At 45.8% G+C, this 17,415-nt stretch overlaps 1 protein-coding gene across 1 annotated transcript in view; it reads right to left on the bottom strand.

The window, feature by feature from the left end:
• lrrk2 (leucine-rich repeat kinase 2) overlaps positions 1-17,415 on the bottom strand; it is a 37,869-nt gene that overhangs the window by 13,642 nt on the left and 6,812 nt on the right. Inside the window, exons 9-33 of the mRNA XM_080002912.1 lie at positions 15,781-15,941; positions 14,920-14,999; positions 14,478-14,584; positions 13,875-14,004; positions 13,122-13,246; positions 11,450-11,577; positions 10,963-11,107; positions 10,499-10,638; positions 10,171-10,296; positions 8,668-8,838; positions 8,012-8,276; positions 7,425-7,607; positions 6,885-6,994; positions 6,528-6,600; positions 6,101-6,312; positions 5,564-5,814; positions 5,225-5,373; positions 4,827-4,920; positions 4,446-4,632; positions 2,581-2,762; positions 2,241-2,464; positions 1,979-2,106; positions 971-1,189; positions 631-832; positions 61-149 (exon numbers count right to left, since the gene is read on the bottom strand). Of these exons, the coding sequence (XP_079859038.1) occupies positions 61-149; positions 631-832; positions 971-1,189; positions 1,979-2,106; positions 2,241-2,464; positions 2,581-2,762; positions 4,446-4,632; positions 4,827-4,920; positions 5,225-5,373; positions 5,564-5,814; positions 6,101-6,312; positions 6,528-6,600; positions 6,885-6,994; positions 7,425-7,607; positions 8,012-8,276; positions 8,668-8,838; positions 10,171-10,296; positions 10,499-10,638; positions 10,963-11,107; positions 11,450-11,577; positions 13,122-13,246; positions 13,875-14,004; positions 14,478-14,584; positions 14,920-14,999; positions 15,781-15,941 (3,881 nt within the window). The remainder of the gene's footprint in view (positions 1-60; positions 150-630; positions 833-970; positions 1,190-1,978; positions 2,107-2,240; positions 2,465-2,580; positions 2,763-4,445; positions 4,633-4,826; positions 4,921-5,224; positions 5,374-5,563; positions 5,815-6,100; positions 6,313-6,527; positions 6,601-6,884; positions 6,995-7,424; positions 7,608-8,011; positions 8,277-8,667; positions 8,839-10,170; positions 10,297-10,498; positions 10,639-10,962; positions 11,108-11,449; positions 11,578-13,121; positions 13,247-13,874; positions 14,005-14,477; positions 14,585-14,919; positions 15,000-15,780; positions 15,942-17,415) is intronic.

The following is a 17,415-nucleotide window of genomic DNA, read 5'->3' as shown; positions in this document are numbered from 1 at the left end:
AAAACCGCCAAGGCATTGAGTAAATACATCCTGTCGTCTTTGTCTGGAGAGATGACCAACCTGGGAGATGATGTTGCACAGCCACTGAGGATCGATGAAGTAGAGGTCCTGGAGCTGCAGCGCCGGGTCTTCAAAGTGCAGCAGAACTCCTGCCGCCACAGAAAAGACAGGAACAGCAGCAGGATTTGATTTGAATCCGTTCAGTCGCCTGAATCTCAATCTGAAAACCTTAAATGTTGAATTCATATACTTTTATTTCATTATTCTCATAATTATTAATGAATTATTTAATAATTTATAAGCAAAGCTAATTTTCTTGCAGCAAAAGGCAACGGTAGATTTTTACGGTATTTATGAAATTCAAGGCTCTATTGGCTGGATGGACCGCGGAAAATTCCCACCGTTTACCTTGTCTCCGGTGGCACTGGAGCCACTGGGGATCCCCTATATTGTATATCTTTTTAACACATGAAAAGAGATTGACAACAGAGCAACCAGAGTACACGAGATTGTTGATAGTTAAATGCCCCAAATCGGATTTTATTGTCGGGCCCTGCCTTCTGACAGCAACGGACATGGGAGGTTTGAATGAGATTCAAACCTCCCATGTCCGTTGGGCCCCGGACTGACCGGCTTCGCTGAGGAAGTGCACGGCATGCGGCAGCTCGGCGTCCTCCAGCTGCAGCTGACTCTCCTGGATCAGCTGCTGCAGCTCCAGGCGCCGCAGGACGGGGAACTCCGGAGGAACCCTGGACCTCTGCTGCAGGACCCTGCTCTCCAGCTCCAGGTAGCTCTCTGGAACCAGCTGACCCATCACAGGCTGGCCCTGGATCTGAGGAGGAGGAGGAGGAGGAGGAGAGGAGAGGAGAGCCAAGGATGGTTAGAGAAATGCTACAGGAATGTATCTCTGCAAAATCCACTAATATGTCAAGCACAGTGGCGGAAAGTCGTTTTCTTGTGGTTTCCTCACCTTGAAGCCGGTGGCCTCGCGGGCAATGGCCTTGCGGAGCTTGGCCACGGAGTCCGAGTCCTCGCCCACAGACACCATGTGGTAGTCCCTGATCGCCGGGAGGCCCTGGTGGTTGAGCAGCTCCTCCCGGATCTTGGCCAGACACGCCTGCACTTCGCACTCTTCGCTCACGTCGGTGTGGGTTCCCACCAGGATCACCGGGGACAGCGGGGCGACCGCCTGAACGCCCAACGGCAACAACAGGACAAACACCGGAAGTAGTACAAGGGGAAGGAAGTCTGATAGGGACGGACTTTATCAATGTCTGTTCTTGGCTCAAATTTCTGTTACAAACTGAAGAAAGAACAGGAAGTATTGATTTGTGGCTAAGTGGATTCAACTCAACGTCATTAGACAACGATGCGATGAACACCAGTCCATTGTTGATAACTGGGAACTGATCACACCAACATGCTTCTCTGCCTCCCATTTAAAGATGACTCTGGTGTTTTTTTTTACCTAAACTTTATTATATTTTGATAATTGTGCGTCAATCTGAGTGATTGTCGCCAGAATATTTTCAATGAATCCAGTGATGAGATTTTAAACTTGCAACGGCGAAGAACATGGTCGCGATCGCCCCCCATTGTGCGGCGTTCAGCTGAAGCTATTCACTCAATACGGGATCAATGTAAAACACACAAATGAAAAAATATAGTTGAGGTTGAAAAATACCATCCATTACCACAACTTGTTCCATCTTATTTGCTCTTTAATTTTCTTGGTTTGACTACAAAAGGTAACACAAAACATCTCAGCTACTTTATCCACAATGACAGGCTAATGAGTTGTTATGGGACTTAAAATATTTTACTAATATATTTTAGTTTGTCCTTGTGCACTTTCTAGGTGAATATTCTCTGTAGTTCGCTACAGAGAAAGCTGGAATAAATTATATACGTCTACCGGGGTCACTGTGTGTGTGTGTGTGTGTGTGCGTGGGTGCGTGCGTGTGTGTGTGTGACTCACTTTGATGTTGAAGAGCCAGGGCTTGAGGGAGTCGACCTGTCCGGCCCCCTTGCTGAGGTCGTACACCACCAGGTACAGCGCTCTGGGCGTCAGGAAGTGCGGGTGCGAGCCGCTGAACTCCTCCCCACCTGAGTGGAGCGGGGAGGGCGGAGGTACAGATTATTACCTCAACGATCTGCTCCGTTTGTCAGTCGGAGCCATTCAGAATGGTGTCCCCGCGTTGCCGTGACACACCAGTATGTCGGCGCAGGAGGAGCTGTACCTGAGAAGTCCCACACGTTCAGCACCATGTTCTTCCAGTCCCGCTCGCGGACGGTCCAGTCCCTGACGTCGATGCCCGCGGCGCCGCGCTGCCAGTTCCTCTGGTTCCGCTTCAGCTTCATCAGCTGCTGGATCAGCGCCGTCTTCCCGCTGCCGCTGTTCCCCACCACGATGAGCTTCATGCGGTAGTAGGGCGCGGCCTTCTTCAGACGCTGCTGCAGGAACCTGGAGGCGCAGGTTGTTTTTAATTTTTTTTTCCCCCGGGTTTGTTCTCTTTATTTATTCTCATTGAGCGCTTCCCCGTGCTATTCCCAAAAACCTGTACGATGCCCCCCCCCCACCTGACGATGTCCTTGGTCTTGCTGCCGATCAGCTTGAGGTCCAGCTGGAGTTTGAGGCCCTCGAGGGGAAGGTCCCACAGCCGGCCCAGCTTCCCCATCTCGTCCGGGAAGGAGCGCAGGGCCCCGTTGTGGCTCACGTCCAGGGAGGTGAGCTCCTCCAACAGGCCGATCAGAGGAGGGATCTAAGAGCACGGGACACAGCGAGATCCAAATCAAGATTCGAGGGGTTTATTTGGCACATACATAGACATACGTTCACATATAGATGCAGTGAAATGTCTTTGCAACGCACCCGGAGATTATGCACAATAGTTACTAAACCGAACATAAAAGCTAACCTAATTCCTACCTAGCAACTAACTGAAACTAACCGATTCCAAAAATGTAATACAGTTAGTGAATAGAATAATATAAATAAAATTAAATTAAAATAAGACTAAGAATAAGAAAAAGATAATACAGAGTGGGGGTACAAAATAGAAGTGAAGGGAATAGAGTTATGTAAAAAAACCTCTAGAAACACCGCTTTACAGTATATGCTTTATCTATGCATATGCATGTTGCTTTAACTCTCATTATGCGTTGGTGGATCATAATAATAAATTCAATAATGCATTAATTGTAAGCACAGAAGGAAAATAAGTGATTTAAGGGGGATTTCTTCATGTCAGGTCTCTAAAAATCTTTCTGAAATCTTTCACTTAAAATACATTTTTACATGTGCTTAATGCTTATTTTTAGTTAATGATTGGCTGGGTCTAGGGCAAAATTCTAACTCAATGTGTGGGTCATGCCATAAAAAAAAAAAAAGAAATTGTGAAACTTTTTAGATGCTCCTTTAATGGGACGTGACCAATACTGGCATCTGAATCTAATTATTATATTATAGAGTTTATTATATCCTGATTCCAATAAAGCACTGTGTTATCTTATCTAGGCTCCTTAGTGAGCGTCCTCCAGCAATTCAATTTATAAATTATAAGGGAGAAAAAAACAACACGGCAGGACTTTCTGAACCTGGAGCTTTCTACATCTTGGGTTTCCTTTCTTTTTCCAAAGAAAAGTCACCATCATCTACAGAGCCTCTTTGAGTTGGAAACTGTGTGTAAAGGGGCCGATTATGCAAAACTCACCTTTTTCAGTGCTTGTGCACATACATTTTGGTCTCTGATCGGCCTACGAACACACAAACTCTGAAACAAGACAACTCTGTCATTTTTTTGCGAGCTGTCTGTCCCATCTGAGTGACTCCACCCACGGCTGGAGCGCGACCGGACCCGTCAGCATCGAAGCTGAGAGCTAATCATGAGAAGTGCTCTGTTGGCTGCAGAGACCAGCACAAATCTTTTCAAAGAAGTGTCCACGTTAGGTTGACTGCACTGTAGGCTGCGGTCGTGCGATCCGCTCCGCGTTTCTCCAAACAAAACATTGGTGGGTTCGTTTTCTTTTCCGAAGTTTCCGTAATTGAATGAAACACAAGAGGTTGGAACAAACTTTTAAATGAAGTGAAGATTCAGAAACTGGATTGCTTCTTTCTCGCCTCAAATTTGTTCAGAAACAGATTTTGGTGGACTGATCAGGTGAAATCAGTGAAAGTTTATATAGGGAACCCGGAGTAAAGCTCAAATCCTATTGGCTCACAGAACTATGCCCGTTTTCAGACAGGGTGGATTGGACGCATGTTAGAATGGCTCGAATGCATAATCTGAGTGGTATTTTCGGCAAAAAAATGTAAAAACATGTTTTGGGGACTCCAAAGACCATATATATATATATATACACACACATATACACACACACACACACACACACACACACACACACACACACTCACTCACATTTTGGCGTTTCTCTGGGTTACTTACCTCTGTGAGCTTGTTGTCACTCAGGTGCAGCTTCTCCAGTCGCGACCATTTGTAGACGGGTCCGCTCAGGTCCAGAGCTCCGATGCGGTTCTGACCAAACATCAGCTCTCTGAGGTTCACAGAGGCCCACGATCCCGGACCGGGAAGAACTGCGATCTGGTTGCTCCTCATGTCCACCGACCGCAGGCTGCACCACAAATAAAAACGCATCATGAACGTGTGGCGAGCGACTTGAAAAAGGCGCTAAAAGTCTGTTCATAATACTGATTTTAATGAGTGAGAAATTTCAAAAACAGATATTTTCAGTGACTGAAACATTCTTATACATGTTAAATCAGGAAACTAGCGGTATTAACACCAAAACATTTATTGTCAACTTACTTGGCGAGATCAAGTATGGCCTTAGGAATGTCACTGAGAGTGTTGTTTGCTAATTTCAGTGTTGTCAGCTTAGACGGCAGGTGGAACAGGGAACCTGAAGAGGACATGAGGCGCCTGCTGTGATGACATTCTCAGAATATCAACGTAAGTGAATCATTTTCTCCATGAATACATAGTGAAGGAACAAACTTCAAACAGAAAATCCGCATTTTGTTGAAATAAGCACCATTATTGAGCCAAGGTCGGTGCCGATCGAGAGATGACCTGCGCACAGTTTAATAATTCACAAATCTTTTATTAAAAGTTACGGTATCATCAATCATTTCTGATAGAATAGTTTGGTAATAATCATTAAAAAAAAAAGAACCCGCCCCCATATTTGGTTATTTTGTACTCACTGAGGTTGTTGGTGGACGCGCTGAAGGTCTCCAGTTTGGGACACCCCATCAGGAAGTCTGGAGAAATGTCGTGGATGCGGTTCTTACTCACGTCCAGAAGCTTCATCTCAGGCAGACACAGCGCGGTGCACAGCTCGCTGATGCTGTTACTGGAGAGGCAGAAAGCGCCAACGGCGAGCCACGATTAAATCACCAAGAGATGGCGGCACTGGATGTACTTGATGACAGCATGTGTGCGCATTCCTCCACTCTGTTTTCAACCATTCCATCTGCAGATTTTCACCCACTCTGGTCGGGTTTCCCTTTTCTTTTAAAAAGCCGGATTGCCCAGCGGCCTACCCTTCCAGCGACAGCTCCTCCAGGTGCTCCATGGCTTTGGCCAGCTGCTGAGGGAAGCTGCTGAGCTTGTTGAAGGACAGGTTCAGCTGCCGCAGCGACGCGCACGTGACCGAAGGGTCGAAGGTCAGCTGCGGGCCCACGTTGTTGCGGGCCACGTTGAGCGTGCTCAGCGACGGCAGCACCAGGAGCTCCGCCGGGAGCGACTGGAGCTGGTTGTCCTGGAGGTCCAGCCGCGTCAAACTCTTCAAGCTCTGGCATGAGAGAAACCATGACAACGGAAATAGAATTGATGAACGTTTTCTCGTGGTCAGATACATTTTTTTTTTTTTTAAAACCCTTTGAGGGTTCATATTAAAATTGGCCTAATCCAAAGTATTAGGTTATTATTATCATCATGAGGATCAGAGTGTTTAACTAAATTACGACTCAGGGGATACCTCTGCCATTAACTGTTTATCATTACGGGTCGCGGAGCCCAGTTTGGGAACCTCCGCTGTAGACCAAACCATCACCGCCGTTCGAGACGGAGCCGGGTACCTGACACAGCGCCGGTGGGAACTCCAGCAGGGCGTTGTGGCTCAGGTCGAGGCGGAACAGATGCTCAAGATGGCGCTGGACCAGGGCGTCGTCCATCAAGCAGCACAGGGAGCCCAGCTCGTTCCCCGAGAGGTCCAGCAGGCGGATCCGCTCCCTCTCCGCGGCCAGCGGGGAGGAGATATCGCCGGACCCCGACAGCGGGCAGCAGAGACCTGGCGGGACAAAGCGTTGGTATCGGGGCGCGCGGAGGGGGTAGAGGGAGGCGACGGCGTCGGAATCGGAAAACACGGGGAGCGATCGCAGCATCGGTGGGGATGAGTTGGAGCTCTTTCCCGACACAGTGCAGAGCCCGTCCACTAAGGTATATATAATTAACACCAGGTAAATACAGTATATCTGTAGTTCACATAATTAACAGTGGTCCTACCCATTTGGCTGGTGCCAGTTCGGCCATTCCTCCTCTGTAGAGGGTCGTTGTGTTCATTCTCTGTTTGGCCATTCTGGAGAACGCAGAACACGGAAAATCAATGAGACAAACCGAGAGGAAGGGAAAGAGATTCTACGTTCTAGTGTTGTCTCAGCAAATCAAATTACAAAATGAAATACAAACAAAAATACCCAGTTAAAGTAACGTGAATAGCTTTAATTTGTTATTTCCAACCCCACTTCCTGTTATTCTGTTTAGTAACTCAAAAACGATGATGACTATGACAACACCCCACGCCCTCCCGTACTAACGTCACCTTTGACTAAAGTACAAAGAGTAACTTAAATATGATCCTACCTCCGCGCTGGCGTGCCTGCGACGCCCCTGGTTCCTTCTGAAACACCCGCTGCTCAGCTCCCCGTTGTTGTGAGCTCTGGGAGACAGGGCTATGGAGAGCGAGTCGCTCCCTGCCAAAGGAAGTTAAAGTCACGACGCCATATCACAACATCATCACACCGAGCAAAGAACGCAAAGTCGGAGGCCAACCTGAATTATTTTTCTCGTTTCCGGCCACACTCTATTTTGCAAAAGCTGGTCCAATGTTGATCCTACGTCAATGTCTTTATTTTTTATTATATTATTTTAGGCTAGACTGAAAATAGATGCCAAGGGAAGAGAGAGAGGAGGCTGCAATCAAAGCAGACTAGCTGAGAGTTTTACTTTATCACCATACGATGTTGTATAAGATATTTAACAGTGTGGAGGCATTTTAAATGAACCTTTAAAACATGACAGCAAAGAGAATTGAATTGCAATTTGATTTGGTGAACCAATATAAATCCCCTCAACAGCCCAGACTCTGAAAAGCCCGGCACCCTACACTGGGGGAGACGTTACCGTCGCTCTCCATGTCCTCCATGAGGAGCGGGCTGTCGTCAACGGACACGGAGCTGAAGTCGTCGCTCTCGTCTGACACGTAGCCGTGCGTCACGCAGGAGGCAGAGGCGGACCTCGGGGGACCGGGGCCCCCTTTGGACCTCTGGTAGGACTGCACGAACCGGGCCAAACTCGCCCCTTTACCTGAAAAACGCAGAATGTCGTGTCGAGCAAAAATGTGCGTGGACCAAGGTGAATAATGTGGCTATGGTCTCAGTGAAAGTCCAATTAATATAAAAAAAAACCAAATTACTTTATGGAAAAACTAACAAAAAAAATCCCCCACTCATTTAAAGGATAGGCTCGCCATGTTTCAACCCAACCCAACGATACATGTTTAATACAACATTCTTAACACGAGATTTAACATTTTTAAAGGCTTAACGTTTCGAAATAGTAAAGCATTCAGTAAGTTTGTGCTTCTAGATTATATAGGCTTATCCTTTAAGAGGGTAAAAAAAACAAGAATAATACAAAAAAATTATACGTAAAATAATAATAACAACAACAATCATCACAATCGTTTTTCCCGCAGCAAATAACCGCACTGATGTTGTAGCGCAGACTGTGTGCCCTTCCTCGCTCGGCCAGCAGGGGGCTGAGCCAGCCGGCCTCCAGGTGACCCAGCCGGAAGCCCCCCAGACAGAGGGCGCTGTTGTTGAGGTCCAGACCGAGCCGGGCCAGCAGCTGAATCACCGTGGGCCCGTCGCGCCGCTTCACGCTGACGGCCAGGGCTCGGCGCAGGTGCTGCTCGTGCACGCCGCAGCCCAGCAGGAGCTCCACCAGCTCCAGAGGACCGCCACGCTCACACACCTGGGAGGAGCATGATATATAGCATGATGGACTTTGGGCTCTTAAACATATTTTTTCTTTATCGCATTTTATTGCATGGGGGGATCAGTTTGAGTACAATTCTTGCGATATAGTTCAAAAGTTTCCAAAACCCCAAAAACAGAGGCAATAATAAAAATCTAAAAATGTGGACCTATCATTGGTAAATAGTCAGGGGTACCGTGTAAAATTGGTGTGTTGCATAATAAAGAGGCTCAAAACTCCATATGACTCTCATCCTTTTAAAATCTTTCGTGATTTGTCTTTGGAGGACCCTCTTGTTTTCTTTCCCTAATTTAGCTCTCTCCGATTGACCGCCGAAACGTTTTTTGTTTCCCCCGAGGCCCGCGGTCGGCTCGGCGTGACCTCTGACCTGGTAGATGAGGGACTCGGTCTTGGACTTCCTGTTGACGTCGGCTCCCAGCTGGATCAGACACTCGGCCATCAGCGTGTTGCCGTCCTCGCAGGCCTTCTCCAGGATGCTGAAGCCCAGCGCCGGATCCGACCACATCTTGGACAGAGCCACGCACGCAGACCGACGCAGCTGGAGAAGAGAGAGAGACAGAGACAGACACAGAGACACAGAGAGAGAGACAGAGAGAGAGAGAGAGAGAGAGACAGACAGACACAGAGACAGAGAGAGAGAGAGAGAGAGAGAGACAGACACAGAGACACAGAGAGAGAGAGAGAGAGCGACAGATAGAGACACAGAGAGAGAGAGAAACAGAGAGACAGAGACAGACACAGAGACAGAGAGAGAGAGACAGACACAGAGACACAGAGAGAGAGAGACAGAGAGAGAGAGAAAGAGACAGAGACAGACACAGACAGAGAGATAGCGAGAAACAGAGAGCGAGAGACAGACAGAGAGAGAGAGAGACAGAGACAGAGAGAGACAGAGAGGGACAGAGAGAGAGACAGACAGAGACAGAGACTCAGCCAAACCATGCTTTCATGCTCTTTGTTTTTGTTTTTGTGTCCGGGACGTTTCCATCATCATTCTGAAGAAAATATTTCCCAAATACCAGAAATGAAATGGACCTGTTTGGTATCAAGAGTTGGTGCAATGACAGCTCGTCTTGGGTTCATTTAATTGCTCTCAGCTTTTTCAGATAACAAAAACACAAAAGGACGCGGAAAAAAGTTTTTTGTTTTTTTTCCCCAAGAAGTTGACTTTCGGATAAATCTTCAGGAATTTGTGTTATGACATCGGCGCAGATACAAAATATCAACATGTGAGTCCAAAGCGTGGCAGCGGGGCCCACGCAGGAAGGAGGAAGCGCTGCGGCCTGCTTCATCGGGTTTTATTGTGACTACGATTTTAGAAACAACCCCTGCGCGGCACACGAATGTTCAGCGGAGTGATCCATCTGATTTTGCAAGACTTCTCCTGAGCTTTGACATTTGAGGCGGCACGTAAAAAAAAACAAAAAACGACGGTTATCCCCACGTTCGTAAATCTCGCGTCCGGTTTACAGCCACAACACGACAGTGATGGAGAGAGACGAGAGAGAGAAACACAAAAAACCTGGAGAGGCCTTTTGGAAATATCTTTGGTGAAATGATTGGTCGATCGACAAATTGACAAAACGTTAATCACGTGATATTTTCCGTCATTTAATCAGTTCAGTGATCGTGTCAACTTGTTGATATGTGCCGTGTCCAACTTCAGCGCATGGGAGGTTGTGTTTAAGAAAGCTGAGTGAAGCATATTTATTAACTGCAACATGCTGTGATGAGTATTCACCATGACTGTGCACCATATCAGCTCATCACCTCTAAATGACAATAGACATAGATTAATAAACAAATAGGAAAAAACTTTGTCAGTTGAATCAATTCTGTAACAACCCTTATTGGCAGCCCTCCGACTCACTGGGTTGTTGCTCTGCTCCGTTTCCTCTCGCAGCAGCAGGAAGATCTGACGGTCAAAGTCTTCTCTCTGCAGCTCGCCGGCCGCCGCCGAGCAGGCGTCCATCATCCTGAGAGCCACCTGGAAACCCTGAGGACACGCACGCACGCATACACGCGCACGCGCGCACACACACACACACACACACACACACACACACACACACACACACAGAGGTCAGTCATAAAATACCGTCACATCTGATTTAGTGTCAATGTCGCCCAGCCCTGCTGCACTCATCGTTAATCAATGCAGCGGTTAAGATTTTCTTGATCAACCCCGTCAGAGCAACCTTCAGCATCATCTCGGGGTCGCTGGCGTACTGGACGAGGGACGCCACCACCACAGAGGCCAGGACTGGAACGATCATTCTGGAAAGCTTCTTTTTGGAGACGAGGTAGTAGAGCAGGTTCAGACCCCAGTAGTGGATCTCTGGATGGGGAATTAGAGGATTTCGAGGAGAATGGAAACTTTGTCCTTTTACTCAAATGCATTACAGTAGCATATAGATATCAAATGATCACATATGTTTTTGAGTATATGGACCCCTGACATTTGATGATGCCGTCCCAAAACAAGTAGTCGGGGTCCAGGTTGGTCATAACAACAACAAAAATTGAATAAGTATACTCTGTGATATGATATAAAATAAGGACCTTTAAGAGTGTACACCCATCTGCAACTCAATGGAATATAGCAATATAATTAGAATTAAAAAATAATCCAGATAAGGCCAAATTAGAAGTTCTGCTGTACCTCGGTCCACAGGGAACATTTGTAGTGTGTGAAGCACAGTGTCTATCGCCCCCTGCTGACACAGCAGGTCCACTGCACCCGAACAGTCAGCCAGAGCTGACAGCACCTTCAGGCCACACTTCTGGATGGACGGGCTGCTGATGAACTGCGCGCGTGCACGTGCACACACACACACACACACACACACACACACACACACACACACACACACACACACACACACACAGACAGACAGACAGACAGACAGACAGACAGACAGACACACAGACACACAGACACACAGACACACACACACACACAGACAGACAGACACACAGACACACAGACACACAGACACACACACATACGGAAATCATTGAGGTTACCTTTTGAATTTTACACATATAAAAGACAGCATTGCACGCACAAAAAAAAGGGCCTGTTCTAGTGCCTGTGCATGTGTGCACGCGGGCACGTACATTTCCAGATGACGTCTGAGCCGGCTTACCCTGTTGAGGACCTCCAGGAAGACGGTGTGAGCCCCCTCCACCACACACTGGTTCTTCAGGACCCGCAGCGAGACGTCGACCGTGTCGGGATCCACCAGCGACGCACCGTTCTCATGCACGCTCCTGTCTGCAAATACAGGAGAAAAACAAAAAAAGGATCAGATCTGATCACCCAAACATCGTTTCGAGGACGTCAGGGAGACGTGGAACAAAGTGCAACGTCAACATACATAGGTTAATAACCACATTCAGACCAGATTTGACATAACCGTTCAACTGATTTAAGAACCGACAGCCGTGGATGGAGCCACAGTAAGAGAGAAAGACAATTAACTGAAATTAGTTGGCTTATAGTAAAGCTAAAGTTAATGGCACAGCCATTTGCAGATTTTGAGGGGAATGAATTTGGATATTAATTGGGTGATGCAATGTGTCTCAATTAATTCAAAAATAAAAATCTTTGCACTGAAATGAAAATTCTTGGCCACGGCTGATGCCGAATTTCAGGAATCTCATATCCATAACCGAGCTGTACTTTCAGGTCAAAGTTTAACCCTAAGACACTAATCCATGCCATGATTTAGACCATAAAATGACATTTAAAAAAAAAGGTACAAATAAGTGAAATTACCCAGCAGTCGCAACCATAACTTTTAAATTCAACAATATGCAACAAAGACAGATTCTGAATTTTGGTGAATTGTCAATAGCGCATAACAAATCAAATTTAAATGATATTATTTACAAAATTGTTTTTAATTAATGTGATAAGTGGCAAGTGTCTGTCGATTGATGAATCAAAATTCACGCCGTGCTCTCAGACACTAACGTCACCACGACTTTGACACATTGCCTCCTGCAGTCCTTCTGAAAAAATAAAGCTGAGACAAAGGACACACAGAAAAGTGCAAGGACACACACACACACACACACACACACACACACACACACACACATACACACACACACACACACATACACACACACACACACACACACACACACACACACACACACACACACACACACACACACACACACACACACACCTTTCTTCAGTCTCTTATCTACAATTCTAACATTGTTGAGCTATGTGTATCGGTAAAGAACTTTTATTTGGGCCAGTTCATGGCTGAGTGACCTGAAAAAATACATTGTAGGATGCTGATAATCATTTGGGATTTTATACAACATCAATACATACAGGTATACATACAGTATATTTGACCTGCACATAAATTCTAAATGCGTTGTTAAAGAAACCAACTATGTGATAATTGATCCATTAATTATACATTACACGTTAAAATATCACTTCAAACATTACATTTCAACATACAGTATCCGAATGTTTGGCTTATATCTTCTCATCATCAGTAATTTGCCTCCAACACTGGAAACAATAATACTGAATTTTTCCTTAACCTTTGGGCTTCATAAATATGCCTGTATGAGGAGTGCAACAGACCAGAGATACCTTCCAAACACTTCAAGCAAGAAGCTGGAATACTCCAAAGTGTATAGTTGCTTCGAAAACTTTTTCCAGGAGTCGACTCGTCAATTCAAGCTCCTTGGTACAGTGTCAAGCCAAGTGATGAACGCAAGCAAACAGTTATTTAGTGAGGACGTAAAAATGACTGCTTCAAATTATCCTGCCCTAAATCTTCTTACCCGGGCAGAGGAAGACCAGGCTGGCCTGCAGCGCCTCCTGCTGGACGTCGGGCTGGAAGTTGTGGATCTTCATGATCCTGAGGATCTGGCTCATTGCCATGTTCAGCTCATCCAGGCTGGCCGTCCTGCGGAGGGACGAGATCCCAGCCAAAACAACGTCATCCCGCTTCGACTACATCCCAACACCACATATGCTTTTTTGAGAGGGCAAAACAACCTAAAAGGGCGTAGCGCTGGGGTTATAAAAGGTCACCTGACTTGGAAGATACCACAGACGCCAGTTCCTCTGACTTCACAGAGAACCGTCTGACTAGAGGGAGCGGGGGAAATATTTAGGTTTGAAAGTTTCCATTTTTTCCAGCTATTCCGACTGGGAACCAGCCGTAGATGGAGCGCTGAGATGGGAGCCCGAAGGAGATTGTATCAGGGTAATGCACTTACATTTACAGACCAGTTCATGTTAATCCTGTAACTGTTGGTAGCAGACAAACAAGCTACTCATCATACTCAACGTCAAGAAAAACATTATTTTCGACATTTCTCAGAATAATGGATAGTTCAAAGAAATAAGAGTCACTGACCCACTTTTAGCCTAACATGAACATTTCGGTTCTTATGCAGCTCCGAAAGCAGGCCTTGAAAAATCCCCTCATAAAATTAAAAATAAATTATTCATTCAATTCATTGTATAATAAAATGTACTTGGCAGAATAAACAGATTCTAACTCTGAAAACAGTATTTTGTGTTTTCACCTTCCCTGGAAGAGCAGGCGCAGCAGCCTGCAGGCGCTGGTGCAGACCTCCTCCGAGGCCGAGTGCCGCTTGATCATCTCCACCAGGTTGACGTGGAGCCCGTTGGACAGCAGCAGCGAGCATATTTTACCTTAGAAACAGACGACGTTTTTCAAAAATAAACCAGCAGACCGGGGCGGGACTGAACGACACACAACCAGGAGGAATGCTCGTTTCTGCAAGCCCGACGACTCCCCACTTGAAGCTGCTTCAAAAAGAGAGATTAGATTAGGGGGAAAGGACGCCATTCGGGTCGCCACGGGACGTCCGCACTCTCTGCCCGAGCCCAGACATTCTCAACCTTGGGGTCGCGCCCCCGATGGGGGTCACCTGATATGCACACGGCGCTGCAGGACATTTATTTAAGACATTTTTAAGACTGATATATAATTATTTGACGGACATATTTTTAATTTAAAAAAAAAAGTTTGGTTTAAAAGATAACATAATTAGAGTAAGAACGTAAATTGTGATGCAAAACATAGAGGTGCTAGCTCCAAAATTAGGAAAAATGTAATTGTGTGCGTGTGTGTGTGGTGCTCGACGGTGTTTGCTGGGACTCACCATTGTGTGTGATGAGCGTGCCCAGCGCGCTGCTCGCCGCCCTGAAGACTCCGGGAGATGAGGAGTGAAGCAGCATGGCCGCCATCAACTGTCTGTGCACGGGAGTCCTGTGAACAACAATCGCTCAAACGATCAATCAATAAAACCAATGAAATAATTTAAATCGATGGCACCATACCCATCATAAAAGGAACTACTGGAGCTAGGGATTTTCTTTCTAGATGAGTGTAGTTCCAATTTCAATGACGCAGTTCCAAAGCAACTATAAAGACAGAATAACCCCGTTTTGGTCCTCCACATTATGAGCCTTAGTTCAGATACAATAACCAGAAATGGGCGTGGTAAACCATCCCATCGTACAGTTTTACCATCCAGGAGACTCATCATTTTGAGATTATCACTTGAAATAAAATCTCTACGGCCACGCCCAGGCCTACAGTACCTCTGGTCCTGCTCCTCTGCAGACAGCTCCCGTCCGGCCCCTTGCACCAACAGGCTGTGAATGGCCCAACAAGCAGCTTCCTGTGGGAGGTAACGGGGGTGTCCTTTATAATCAAAGATAAGATAAAAGAACACTCTTTATTTTTGTTCCCCGGGGGGACGTTCAGAGGCCGATGGCGGATGCAGCCATGCAAGGCGCCAATCTTACTCAGTGAGAGCGGTTAGGGAAGAACCAAGTTGGGAAGCGAGGGAAGAACTGGTACGTTTCATGTATTTGTATTCTCCGCACGGCTCCGGACGCCGCGGTCAAAGTCAGAACAAACTTTTAAATGAGGCCTTGTAGATCTATTATGAGTGAAGATTCAGCAACTGGATTTCTTATTTCTCGCCTCAAATTGGTTCAGAAACAGATTTTGGTGGACCGATAAGGTGAAATCAGTGAAAATACAACGAAACCAGGAAGCCACGCTCAAACCGGATTGGCTCACAGAACTACGGGCCTCAGGAGGAGGGCTCCTCCCACTCAAACAGCCTGCTTTCAGACAGGGTGGATTGAACGGATGTTAGAATGGTATACGGTTCCGGTCGGTATTTTCAGCAAAAAAACTTTAAAAACATGTTTTGGGGACCTTCGAGACCATATACAGTATGAACTCCATGAAAAGGAGCATAATAGGTCCCTTTAAAAACAATTAAAAAACACCTTGTTATGCCTTTTAAACTATTTCACTGCTAACAATGAGTAATAGTTCATACCTCAAGTCCGCTGCGGCGGACATTTCCCCCTATTTGCAGTGCTGTTGGGTTGCCAGTTGGGCATGGGTCGCCAGGTGGGTTGCCAGGTATGCCCAGTCAGACTCACCTGAACGCTGTCTTCGGCGGCGTGCAGCTCCAGCGCCGTGCAGCAGCTCTCCATCCAGCCCAGGCCCATGTCCTCCACCTCCTCCTTCCCCCGGTTCTCCTCCTCCTCTCCCTCCTCCAGGCCCTGCTCTGCCACAGCCTTGCTCTGCACGATGGTCTCAGCTGCAGGCCCAGACACACCAGGCAGGTCGGTAGGTATATATAGAAACGTCTATTTCTGTATATTTATTTTCCATATACAGTGGTACCTTGATTTACGAGTGCACTTACATACGAGTTTTGCGAGTTACGGGCCGTCGTTCCGGCGATTTTTTGGATTGATTTGCGAGCAAAAATGTGAGTTACGAGGAGCGAGCTTCAGGTACGCCGCCGCTAGTTGACGTGGAGAGCGAATCCGGCCAGCATCCCGCGTCTCACCCCTTCACTTCACGTGGTGACCTGACCGTGGAAGCATCTCTTTTGTGTTTTGTCCTCGCGATTTGTGCCGTTTTGTGCAGTTATTTTGCCAAAAAAAAAATAAAAAATTCTAACCATGGGTCCTAAGAAAGTAAGTACTGAGAAGAAGCGGATGATGTCGATTGAATTAAAGGATGAAATCATAGAAAAACATGAGCGAGGTGTGAGTGTGATGGAATTGGCAAATTTTTTTAAGTTAAGCGAAAGTGAAGTGAAAAAAATAAAAAATAAATTGTAGCAATTAAGTTCAGCAATAAAGTGTAGCAGCAAACGAAAGCGACCGAAAAAGCACAAAACGAACTCCTCCACCCTCCTCCTCCGCCAGCATCTTCCGTTAGTACAAGTCATCTGATCTCCAAGGTAAATACACTTTACCTTGGACACACTAAAACCAGTTTATTTCTTTACATTCTCTTTTACTATGTTTTATTATGTTTTTTACAATATTTGTTATTTATAAATACATTTTTCTTATTTAAAAACACGTAACGTGGTTTTTGGGGGGCTTGAACGGATTAATGGCATTTTAATTAATTTCAATGGGGAAAATTGATTTGCTATACGAGCAGATTGAATTACGAGCTCTGTCACGGAACGAATTAAACTCATAAGTCAAAGTACCACTGTAGTCACAAAAAAATCATACTTTTTAAACAAGCAAGTGCTGGTGAACAGTCAGTTCTTGAAGTTGATGCGTTGGTAGCAGCAAAAATGGGCAGGCGTAAGGATCTGAGCAACTTTGACAAGGGCCAAATTGTGATGGCATGTACGTAAGTATATATGTATGCATGTAAGTATATATGTATACATGCATGCATATATATATATATATATTCTCTTTTGCAGCAACAAACTACTTTAAATTCAAACAGCAGGTATCAGAGAGTTACATTTTTTTTTAAATACATTTAAGACAGAAATGTTGAGTCTGATGCTGAAGTACAAGACAAAAATGAATATATGGATAAATAAAATCGGACAGAATGTTTATTGAAATTAATTAACAAATTATTGAAATAAAGACCTCATAAATTTAAAAGTAAGACTAATGACTTAAATGTCTTTCAAGGCCCAATGTTGATGAATTTCAGAGTGACAAACTGATAGCTGTACCACACAAATCATGGACAAAAATTGGCATGAAATCCATTTCCTGTGTCCTGTGTGTGTGTGTGTGTGT

Source organism: Zeus faber (genome assembly GCF_960531495.2).
Source record: "Zeus faber genome assembly, chromosome: 6".
Classification (NCBI taxonomy): Eukaryota; Metazoa; Chordata; class Actinopteri; order Zeiformes; family Zeidae; genus Zeus; species Zeus faber.
Note: the sequence above shows the minus strand (reverse complement) of the source record. Positions and strands in the feature narration are given on the sequence as shown.